The sequence below is a fragment of the Prunus mume genome, linkage group LG2 (assembly GCF_029339155.1).
Source record: "Prunus mume cultivar Tortuosa linkage group LG2, ASM2933915v1, whole genome shotgun sequence".
Classification (NCBI taxonomy): Eukaryota; Viridiplantae; Streptophyta; class Magnoliopsida; order Rosales; family Rosaceae; genus Prunus; species Prunus mume.
In genome coordinates this window covers 5,442,228-5,454,555 of record NC_142699.1, presented here as the reverse complement: position 1 = coordinate 5,454,555, position 12,328 = coordinate 5,442,228, and the positions used below count along the sequence as shown (strand labels likewise).

At 34.7% G+C, this 12,328-nt stretch overlaps 1 protein-coding gene across 1 annotated transcript; it reads left to right on the top strand.

The window, feature by feature from the left end:
• Nucleotides 1–7,833: 7,833 nt before the first annotated feature.
• FBW2 (F-BOX WITH WD-40 2) lies at nt 7,834–10,557 on the top strand. The gene is made up of 3 exons (XM_008221106.3): nt 7,834–8,065; nt 9,102–9,418; nt 9,725–10,557. Exons 2-3 carry the CDS (start codon nt 9,111–9,113, stop codon nt 10,401–10,403), a joined length of 987 nt encoding a protein of 328 aa, XP_008219328.2. The 5' UTR covers nt 7,834–8,065; nt 9,102–9,110; the 3' UTR covers nt 10,404–10,557.
• Nucleotides 10,558–12,328: the final 1,771 nt, after the last annotated feature.

The following is a 12,328-nucleotide window of genomic DNA, read 5'->3' as shown; positions in this document are numbered from 1 at the left end:
TATATTTTTAAAAGCTTTTTAAATGTTTTCAATTTGTGTTGTTTAAGAAAAAATTATAAAATATTATTGGTCATGACCATTGGTGGTCAAACTATTGAAACCCAACCTTTTATATATATATAGCGGATCCGTGGCACCAATTTTTGAAATTTTGGGCCATGATTACTCCACTTTTAATGTCACCTAGTTTTAATGTTTTAAATAAACAATCATTAATTTTATTTTCTCTCTCCTAAAAATAAAATAAAATAAATTTCTCTCTCCTCCTTTTTTTTTTTGGAAACGTTATCTTTTTTTTTTGATACTATCCTTTTTTACTTGGGACTCTAATCTCTTCTTCTTTCTCACGCATACCCATCTCTCTCTCTCTCTCTCTCTCTCTCTCTCTCTCTCTCGCGACCAAAAAAAACCTCCACCTCCATCTTTTTTCCTCATCTCTCTCTCTCTCTCTCTCTCTCTCTCTTTCTCTCTCTCTAACAAGAAAAAATAGGCCTTTCATGTTCAACATAGTCAGCCGGCCTTGTCTCTCGTTAGAGTTGAGAATCATTCCATTTATTGAGATCTGTTGGATTTAGCTTCTGTGAGTTAAATTTTATGATTTTGATGTGATTTCAATTATGGGTACTTTCATTTTTGTTATTTATGCTGTTGTTTTGGATTGGTTTTTGATGATTTTCATGCTAACCTTATATTTGCAAGGGGCATGAATTAGTTTATGTTTCATTTTTAAACTCAAAAAGTGAGAAATTTTATGCTTGCTTATTGGACTAATAGTTTCCTTCAGCTTCTATTGGCTCTGCTAGTATGCTTGTAAATTTTGATATTTTTCAATATTGTTTCTAGCTTAGTGTGTATGCTCAATGATATGCTTAAATATCTATTTCTGGTTGCTGGTGATTGAGAATTCTATTGCTAATGTGACATTTTGTTCTTGCAGAGGTTGAGTTCAAAAACCAAGTATGATGCTTTGGATAAACTAAATGAAGAGCTTGTAAGCATCTTTTATATCTCTTATTTCAGAATCAATCTTGCTTTATTCATGCTCAAATCCCATATTATGTTCTGTCAACATCTAAGGTCTCATTAACTGATGCACAGAGTACAAGCAACTAAAAGCCAAACAAATCGAATAGCATGTAAAATCAGGGTTATGCACCTGTATTTGAAGAAGGCACAAAGTCTAAATGTGGCAGTCATGGTGATATGCAACAGTCGAGAAGAAAGTCGTGATGAAGAGTTTGAGCATGACAGTAATGGATACAGTGAAGAGGTTAGAGCCGGACAAGGCCAAGATGACATATGTTGCAAATGACAGATTTAATGGGTAGAATTACGATGACAAATACAATTTTGATGAATTATGACTCAAATAGTCAACTCAATTTTCTTGATTTAGATTTTTTTTTTCATTAATCAATTGTATCATGTTACGATCAATAAGTTAAGCAATTGAATCTTATGATTTTTGACAACTTTTTCAAATTGGTATTAGTTCGAGGAGAGATGCTATTGAGCATTGTTTGTATGTGTCTTCGAACTATAACCATGAGCAAAATTTGTAAATGGGAACACTGAATTGTTGGTTCAAAGTTCACACTTAAGAAAGTGTCGGATCCAATGCATTTAAACCGACACATGGCATGCCACATTTTTACAAATGGAGAAGGAAATTAGAGAGCTGAAAAAGCACTCTATTTTGGGATATTCATCAATAGAGTGCACAGTTGACACAGAGCAAGTCATTCTATAAGGTCTTTTGAAGAGAGTTGTGTTATTATTTTGCTGTAAGCGAGCATCCATCATTATTGTGTTCACCATTTGCAGGAAATTTCCAACCTTTCTTGTTGGCGGAGTCTCTTTGGTTGCTGCAATCAAGGGTATGAACGAAGCACCAACTAAAGTTTTTAAGAAGCCAGAAGCATAAGAAATTGAGTGTAGAGAGAAGCTTGACAACAATGTTTCTGTTTTCTTCTTCCTAAATTCAATACAGACAACACCAAAAACAAGTCTCAATACAGATATTATTACTGTGGTATATGAATAGAATCTTCTTTTGAAGTGGTCTATAATTTACTGAGTACTGTCATGTGAGAAAGAGAGAGAGAGATTAGAGTGGATAGTATCAAAAAAAAAAAGATTACGTTTCCAAAAAAAAAAAGGAGGAGAGAGAAATTTATTTTATTTTATTTTTATGAGAGAGAAAATAAAATTAATGATTGTTTATTTAAAACATTAAAACTATTTGTCATGTCAGATTTAATCTCAAACATTAAAAGTGGAGTAATCTAATGGCCCAAAAATTGTGTCAAAACTTATGTCAAAAATATGGTGCTATATATATATATATATATATATATATAATGTGGTCACCTCAATTTTTAAAAAAATTATAAAAAATTACTAGTCATGAATGTTGGAGGTCAGACCATTGAAACTTATCCTCTTAAAAAACCCTCTCTCCCAAAAAACCCTCATAGAGTTGTTTTCACTTTGAGGGGGGAGGAGGCCCTTGTTCTTCCTCTCCTCTCCCCTCTTTCTCTTCTCTTCCTCCCTCTCTTCTCCAGAGACAAATGGTTTTCTCTCATAGGCGATTGTGATTTGTTCTGATTTTCCTCCAACCATCATAGGCGATTTCTTTGACGCCGATCTCTACCACCATCTTTTTGCGGTTTCTTTATGCTTTTCTTTTGTGAGAGCTTTCCACCTCTCCTTTGTGAGAGTTTTATTTGTATTGTTATGGCTTGGTTTTTCCAAGCTTTGTCTATTTTTGATTATTCTGAGTTTGCAATCTTAGTTTGGATGCCTATGCTAGAGTTTATTCGATCTGCATGATCGTTAGTGGAGGCGCACCAGATTGTCTTAATTTTGTTGTTCGACCGCTTTATTGTAATCGCCCTTTGTGGCTAGTTTGTTTTGGCCCCTTGTGGCTAATTGGCTTTTTTGACTGAATTATGAATGCAATCCTAGAATTTCTCAACAAAAAAAAAAACCTATCCTCTTTTTTTTTTACTAAATAAATAAATGTGGTCACCTTTTTAAATGTTTTCAAGTGTTGTTTAAAAAAATTATAAAAAATTATTGGTGATGGAATATTGTCTCTAAATAGTAGTTGAATTAAATTAAACAATACATAGTTGTGAAATGTATGAGTGTTGTGCCATAGTTTTTCTCAAAATAATAAAATATGAAGGACCCTAAAATGCAGCCTTGCATAACTGGATATGGAAAAATTTAGCATTGCACTATTCTTTAAAAAATTAATATTTTGGAAGGCTAACCCTAGAATACATTTAGCCCTATGACTAGAGATGACCTTAGGTTGAAGTAACCCACTCCACCGTACAAATCCAGCCGGGGCAGATGATGGGCTCCATGAAGACAACCCGAGTTTCTGAGGTCATGACGTACAAATTTTTATAATTAAAAAAAATCTGAAAAATTACCAAAAAAATTCATAATCTTTTTTTATACATACATAGAATTTTTATTTATTTATTATTGATCTCATACATAAAAATAAAATTAAACCCGTGTGAATAGTAATTGTCATTGAGTTGCCATGACAATACGTGAAAAGCAAAAAAAAAAAAATTTGCTAGGCATTACACCATGAGTGAAAGTGTTCTTAAAGCCCTACTTCCAATCCAGAGAGATTAATTAATTCCTAATTCAAGGTTCAGTGCTTTCCATGAAGATTAATTAATTAATTAATTTCCTTTCATTATTAATATGTGCATCCTCATGCCCTCTAGTTTGTCCATCTCTATCTTTGCCCTTGATCCAATAAAGAAAAAAAATAGTAGTATTTTCCCTTGATGCCCTAAATCAAGTAGTCTTGATTCTTGATTATGCTGAAAAAATATACAGAGTTCTTAATTTCCTTGCAGTTTGTTTAGGAATGCTCCCTCTACAATCACAAAATCAAAATGGATGTTTTGAAATAACGGTGTGCTGGGGGGCATTATTTTAAGTTTTGAGGAGAGATTAAGTAGTAATTACCGGAAAACCCTCGAAATTTCAGAGTTCAATGCAGTTAATGAATCTCGGTGGTAGATGGGCTGTATGGTGTGGTGGTGGGCTAGTCCTTGTTTAACCTTTGATGCACTCTAAAGGCCGTTTCCAGAAGACAATCTAGGAGAGAAGATTTATGTGTTTTTATTTTTGGGAGATTTTCGAATAAGTATTTTATGTTAATGATTGGTTACAAAATCTTGGTCGTTGGATCGCATTCATTAAATGTGTTAGTAGTATCTTAGATGCAATCAAATTGTCGATATTAAAAGTATGTAACCAATCATTCACATAAAATACTTATTCGAAAATACCCTCTTACTTTTAAAAGATAAATATTAAACACAACAAGACATGAAATTCTATTTCTTTTTCTTCTTCTTTTTCTTCTTTCCTTGAAGCATGATATACAAGGGTCAATGCACATCATTTTTGTTTTGGTTGGTAGGTCAAAGTACTTATTTGTGATGATCTTTTTAGGGAAGACTTAAATAATCCAGTCTGCTAGATGGGGAAGTTCTACAATATTCATGCATGCGTGAAAAGTGTAGTAGCAAGTCTTTATTCTCACTCATGTATGACCCAAAACAATGTTATGAATTAAATCCAGCACTCTTGTGCTTTGCATTACACGCTCTGTATTCATACATATAGGTCTTTGCACGACCTTGGTAGAGGCATGAAACATTTCTAAATTTTGTTCACAAGAAGATGATGTGACAAGTGAGACTTACAAAATCAAATAATGTTCAAATTAAATTTTTTTTTTTTTGAGAACAAGCAGAAATTCATTATAACATGAGCAAGTACACGAGATTGAGATTAACAGTAATAATACGCCCTAAATGGAGGTTCATGCATACAATAATTTGAAAAATTAAATCCATCAAGACAGTGAGAAAAAAAAAATACAAAATCAAGTCTAGATCACTAGGAGTTGAAAGTACGAAGATCCAAAAGGCTCATTGCAGCACCAATGCTCCATAGAGATCATGAAAGACCAACACATTCTACGCTAACAGGGAACAGAACCACCCAAAATGAAAAGATCTTACTGCCCATCATTCATCCGGCCAAAGAAGACCACAACACTTCCAGAAACCCACATAATCTCACAACACCCAAAAATAGCAGATCCACCATGGCTAACAACTCCACCTCCAAAAAGAAACATGGCTCTAAGATATCCAATACCTACTTCAACCCAAATCACAAAAGACTAAGACGTCATAGAGGGAACGTCGTGGCCTCTACGTACGTTTTTCAAAATTAAAATATCTCAAATTTAACAGTAATGTTGGTTAAAGTAAAATAATAGGAATGTTATATATTTTTATGAATATAATTTTTTATAATTTTTTGTCTGAAAAATGGAGCGGGGCTCCCACGCGCAAGTTGAGCCAAAAAAGAATAAAAAGTACAGAGACCCCACTTGACCTTTTTACCATTGTAATTTGGAGTAGGTGGAAAAATTAGCCTCTCTGCCCCCTCGCTGTCTCTCCTTCTCTTGCCTGTTTTGCTTGCTGTCTTCTCTCTCTTTCTTTTTCTCTCTCGTCTGCTTAGCATGGCTCATAGTCACTGCACACACAACCTTTTCATAGATTCGCACTTCCCCAGATCCAAATTATATCAATGTGTCCTCATTTTGCGTGGGTTGGGTTCACTATTCTGCTCCAGTGAGTTGAAACTTGAAAGCGAAGGATTTTTCTAGATTAATTAATTATTCTAAACCATGGAAAGTCAAAAGGAAAAAAGAATATATTTTGAATTTTCCAAAACATAATATATAATCATTAATAAAATTACGAATTGTACAGAACATGGGTACCGTACCACCAAATTGCCTTCCTATACTAAGAAAAACTTGCATTGTTTTCATTCTATCTTATTCTCTTTTTTCATGTCACTTATCAAAGAAAAAAAGAAATTAAAAAAAAGAGGACAATACGACGAGAGTAGAAAAGTTTTTCAACCTATATTAAGGTGCAGCGCATGCAGGGTTAATTTATTTTGAATCTCAAGAGTAATTCATAAAAGTTACACATTTTTCAAGCATTGGATCTAATGACATCCAAGGGCCCTAACATGATGTGGCAATTATATGGAATTTTCTTTTTCAATTACAAGTCTTTCTACTATCCTTATGTTTATAGTTCATTGATTTATCATGTTTGGTAAGTCTAGACATAGAAAATGATTTTCTGGCATATCGAAAAAAGATAGGGAAAAATGAAACCCTCCATGCATTTTGGTTTTCATTTTCTCTTCCTGTGGGAAATAAGATTATATGCATGTTTTTCATGACCAAATTGTACTCATGAACAATTTAGCATTAAATGCATTCCTTTTTTATTTTATTTATTTCATATTTCTAATAGAGGTATAATTGAAAAACTAAACAAAGTTTGGGTCGCTGCGTTATTTAATAATTTTTTGTGACTAATTTGTATTGGACTTTTGTGACTAGTGGCTTTTTTTTTTGGACTTATGGATGCAATCCTATAATTTCTTAACAAATAAAAACCAAAGTATATATTTATATTCCTAGACAAACCAAACGTGGAAAAGGAAATAAAGTTGTATTTTCTGAATACTTTCATAGTATTACCAAACATGCGAAAAGAATTTTCAATTTCTCATCCACTGGAACAAAAAAGACAGAAACTGATTTTCCATCAAATCCTTAGCACGAACCAAATGGGTCCTAAAATCAAAATACAAAAATTCATGCACACGTAAACAAATATCAACTATTAATGCATGTGAGATTCATTTGCCACTATAATTCATGATTATAATGTTGCACCTAATCTCAATGCTCATTTCGTAGGTCTACAACACCTCATTTTTTTGTTTATCTAGATAGTAGGTCCCAAATCCTTATCCCAATCTAAATCAAGTAGTGTGTTACACGAAACTAGTGAAAGATCCCACACCAAAAAAAATCACAAGAATAAGATAAATTTCTAGTAATAATAGTGGCTATTTCCAGAAGAATTGTTAACAAACTTGGCGTTCCATAAAAATGGAACACAGACAAAAGGGTAAACAAGCAAGAATGGCATGGCAAATACATTATTGTTTGTTTGCCATGGTAAACAAGCAAGAATTGCATTCTTCTTCACTTTTCAATCTGATTTTGCCCTCTTGCCCAACCTGCATTTACTGCACATGCAAACAGATTTAACTCAGATTCATAGGAAAAAGAAAAAGAAATAAACTTATTGACTGTAGCAAAGAATCCCATGTTTGAAACCAGAAAGGTTACAGAGAGTAAAACTGAACCTGTAGGTTGAAAAACTTGAATTTAAAACCTTGGTCTTTAACTATGGTCATTGTACTTAACCAACCCATTTTCAAGTTTCAATATTTTCAACCTACTGTTGAAAAAAATCCGAGAGTGCTATAATTTCCAGTTTCCAGATGGTTTACCACCTCCCTCTCACTCCTCTAAGCCACCGACTCGTGTCGGTGCCTCTCTTTCCCACAAACCCCAGTTGGAAATTGTAACTTCTCTCTCTGTCCAACAAAAAAAAAATTGTAACTTATCTCTCATGTCTCTATCTTTCCACAGTATTTACTGCTCATTGAGTCATCTCACATCCTATCTTTCAGAAAACCCCACATCCTATTTTTAATTACATGTATGTATGTGGATGGATGATGCCAATCACCAAACACCAATATCATTTAACTCTATCATTAAACACCCATTTTGACAGTTTTCAGTGTCCAATTTTCATTTATTCATTTTCTAAGTTGGAGTTTTCAATTTTAAATTTCTCCTTATCTAAGTTGGAGAGAGAGAGAGAGAGAGAGAGAGAGAGATAGAGTTGAGGCGTGTATCTATCAAATGGGTTCAAATTAATTTAACCTTTTTCATACCTCATTCATACGTATTTGTTGCTTTTTCACTCTTTGTTTTTGTTTTTACCTTTGTTGTTCTGGATTCTGCTTGCTGGTGGCAGCAGATGGGTTTCATTTTGTAGCTTTCCTCTCCTCTCTCTCTCTCTCTCTCTCTTTCTTTTGCCCTGCGTCTCTGGCGGATAACCCGGTGAGTAGTTGCATGATCTAAATCCTGAAAACTAACAAAGCCCACTTCTTTAGGGCGTATAATCAGTGTATGTTTTTACGTTTTAACATATATTTTGTCTAAATTCTTCTTCAAAAAGGAAAAATATTTGTGCAGAAGATAAAAGCTGCAATCTTTTTCCACTATGGTGGACTTGTTTGCAAAGCAGGGGATTTCACACTGCATCTGCAACTGAAAGATGTGGTTTTGTTTGTATAAGCCCGAGTTCAGTGTTGGTCTTTTTGCTTCCGGGGGTTTCCAAATGATTAAAAATGAGTTTTCGAAGCCTAAATCTTTATCTCATTTATTCAGTTACCTAGTGGTGTTTTGGCTCTCCTCTAGATCTGTGAGGAGGTCGTCATGCACTTAATGAAACAACCTTTGATACACATGCAGTGATTTGGACTCTGTTCATCTTATGCCTTCCTCCTCCTGGGTTTTGAATTCTTTCATTAGTTGGCCACTGCTTTTAGCTCTCATTTGGACTGAAATCTCTTTTGTTTCACCCATGTTATGTTTTTATTGGTCACATCTGGGTGTTGCTGGATCTACCACAAGAGTTTTAATTTCTTTTTGGTCTTCTTTTGCAGATATTAATTCTTTGAACTTTCTTCTCTGTCTCCCAAATTATTTTCCTTGCCTGTTAATTTTTCTGATTATCTTCTCCGACAACTGAATGTTTTATGTTTGTCCTTTTTCTGCCTTATCTTTTTGTTTTTTTTAAATTACTCTTCTGAATTTTCTTGTTTTTATTGGCATAGAAGGGCATTTTGTTTTCCAGCAGTTGTTAATGTTACATGATTAGTGGAAAATATGATGGATTCACTTCTGCTCACGCATTGTATATGAATCTTTATTTCTTTTGGTACCTGCTACAGTGGTTCTCATGAATTTCAGACAAATTCATTCTTTTTACATGAGATTTATCTAAAATGTCATATTTTCTTTCCCATTTTTAATGCTAAGTGTTTGCTCTGAAAACTGATTTTCCACTTGTGGGTTTTCCCATTTTCTGCAGGCAGACTAGATGGAAGTGGGAACCGATTTTCGGCATTGGGACGAGTTAATACCAGATGCTTTGGGTCTGATTTTCAGCAACCTTACTCTCCAGGATCTACTAACAGTGATCCCAAGGGTTTGCCAATCCTGGAGCAAGGTAGTGATGGGGCCTTACTGTTGGCAAGAGATAGACATTGAGGAATGGAGTAATAGATGCCGGCCTCAGCACCTTGATCGTATGCTTCAAATGCTGATTACAAGAAGTTGTGGATCGCTCCGAAAGCTCTGTGTTTCTGGCCTCCAAAATGACATGATCTTCTCCTACATCACTGAACAGTAAGCAGAATTCTTTAAATTTTGTTCTAACCAAGCTCCCATGTAAATAATGCTCTATGTTTTTGCTCCCATAAATGACCTTTTTTTTTTTTTTGAAAACCCATTAGACAGCATAGCATTTAGTATAAGGTGAATCCTCTGGCTCAATCGTGATGATATTCTTATATACTTGTAGAATCAGTAGTTCTGGCCATATATTCAATGTCTTTTGTTAATTAAGTTTTTTTTTTCTTTTTGTTTGGGGAAGAGTGGTTTATGATAAATTGGTCCTTTTTGATTTGAGTCCTGTTTTCTTGGTTTTGCAAGTGCTGGTTCTCTTCAGACCTTGAGACTGCCAAGAAGTGAAATAGGTGATTCAATAGTAGAACAGACAGCTGGAAGGCTTTCTACTATCACTTTCTTGGATCTTAGCTACTGTGGCAAAATTGGTTCTCGGGCTTTAGAGGCAATCGGAAAGAACTGTAAATTGCTCGTGGGGTTGTGCCGGAACATGCACCCATTGGATACAGCGGGCAAGCCCTTGATGGATGAGGAGGCTCATGCCATTGCCACCACAATGCCTAGGCTGAAGCACCTTGAGATGGCATACCATCTTATCAGCACAAAAAGCGCTCTTCAAATACTCTCAAGCTGCACCGAGCTCGAGTTTTTGGATTTGAGAGGGTGTTGGGATGTTCAACTTGAGGACAAGTTCCTCAAGGAAAAGTACCCAAAATTGAAGGTTTTAGGGCCTCTTATTCTGGACTACTATGAGAGGAATGAGTGGGAAGATTGCTCCGATTTCTCGGATGCTTCTGAGTATTTGGCCTGGGAATTTGTGGCTGGTGAATTGGAGGATTACTATGATGATGATGATGATGTGAGTTATGATGGGATGTGGGATGATGAGGGAAGGCTGGAGGAGCTTGAGCTGAGGTTCTATGAAGGAATTGATCAGAATGGGGATGCAGTGTATGGAGGGCATGGTTGGCCTCCATCTCCTTAATAAAGTTGTGTTTTTTTATAATTTTTCAAACTGTTTGCTTTCTCTGTTTTCTAGCATTTCCTTGATGCTTCTGTGTTGAACTTACTATATCTTTTTATGGATATATATATAATCTGTTAATGGAAAATGAAAAAGCATGGTTTGTTTAGTCTCATTTTCAGCCGTTGTATGATGAGTGATGACTTTGTATTTTCCAATAATTGCATACATGGAAAGCAAGGACTGGTTAAGTTGAAAAGGAAAGCAGAAAAAGTAGATTTTCTTTCTTTCTTTTTCACCTAAGCAGAACGGTGGATTTACTGACTGGCTAGCATTTTCTTAGTTGGAATTTACTGTTCTGACTCCTGACTGAGATTGCTGGACATGAAGCATCAAAACCTATTTTTGGATCGAAGTTGCTCCATACGAATTTCAAATGAAAATCTCTCTCCCTCACTCATTGTTGTAGGGCCAAGGACCCCATGAGGGCTATTGAGGTGTATGGCAAGCATGGACAGAGACTAATCCACCTTACTATTTCAAATACTAAACATGAATAGGATATTTTAAAGAACAATAACTAATGATTTGTATAGAATAATATCTAATGTTGATAAGTATCTTATCATTATTCTTCTGAAAAGTTGTTGGTAAAGCTATTTGTGGGGGGGGACAAGAACCAAAACCCCCCTTCAAAAAGAGCTAAAAACGAACAAAAGGTGAGCAATAATGCAAACCATCATAGAACAAAACGAAACCAAAAACTAGCAAAAGCGATAAGTCTTAAGCTGAGACAAGTTTAGGCCACCAAACCAAACAAAGGGGAACCATAATGATCAACGCCAAAAGAGATCGAGTTCTTGACCTATCCTAATCGTAATGTAATTTTTTCCTTTTCTCACCCCTTGGTCGAACTTCAAGAGTTATTATTTTTTTTTCTACCAACATTTCGTCAACACTTGGTTAACAGAGATGAGGCAATATCATTATTCTTTTTGCTCAAAACAAAAGTTAGTCTTACCCACTATTATAATAAAATCGTGAGGAATCCTATACATTGTGGAAGAGTTGTTGAGCCTAGGTTAGATTATTTACGGAGCTTTTGCACCAAAAGAAAGGAAAGTGATGGTGACACTAGTGATGATGATTGAAGAGGACTTTGAGCTCATCGTGGTAGCCATTTTTTCAATATCAATTTCATCTAAATAAGTAAATATTAAAACAATTAAATTGCAACACATTCATGCCAGTATATTTATGTTAAATTATAACATGAATCATTTTACTATTAAAATACCAGACGAATGGTTCAGATAGTCATATTGAGGTCACGTGACATAGACATACTTGGAAAAGCAACATATAGCTCTATCAGTAGCTCCTATGAAAATTTGAAATTTCCAAAAAGTTCGTGGACTTTTGGAGTTGGTTTCTTGGCTTAGAGATTAGTCATTAGAGACAGATGGCTACTCTTGGGGGCGTCCTTTAGTTGTGTGGTGTGGGTAACCGACCAGCCGAGGACACGAGTCGTCTCAAATAATTTCCATAGCCTTGGAGGCTGGTGAGAGAACTGAGCAAATGCCCAAATTTATTAGGCAATTTTTCATTTTTTTATTTGGATAAAAAGGCGATAAATTTTATTAGATTAATAAATAAATAAAAAAGAATATAAAGAAGACAAACGGTAAATGGAGCTCTCTCAATAGCAATATGAGAGTGATTAATTTTTTTTTAAGTACACAATTGAAGTGAACAAGACATTGTAAAACCTTTGGTGCTGGTTTCATCCAAATTTGATTAATAGAAAAAGACATTGTAAAACCTTTGAAATTCTGAGTTCGTTCTTGTTTTTTGTGTCAATTATCTTGCCAAATAAATGACTTAATTAATTTGATCTAGGAGATATTCTTCTTGTGAAATTACCTATAGGATGACTAAAAATGGCT

What these genes read in the sequence shown, in the direction of transcription:
- FBW2 (XM_008221106.3), top strand. Translation starts at nt 9,111, where the DNA reads ATGGAAGTGGGAACCGATTTTCGGCATTGGGACGAGTTAATACCAGAT. An exon ending in TTCTCCTACATCACTGAACA is followed by an intron (nt 9,419 to 9,724) that starts GTAAGCAGAATT and finishes TGGTTTTGCAAG; the next exon opens with TGCTGGTTCTCTTCAGACCT.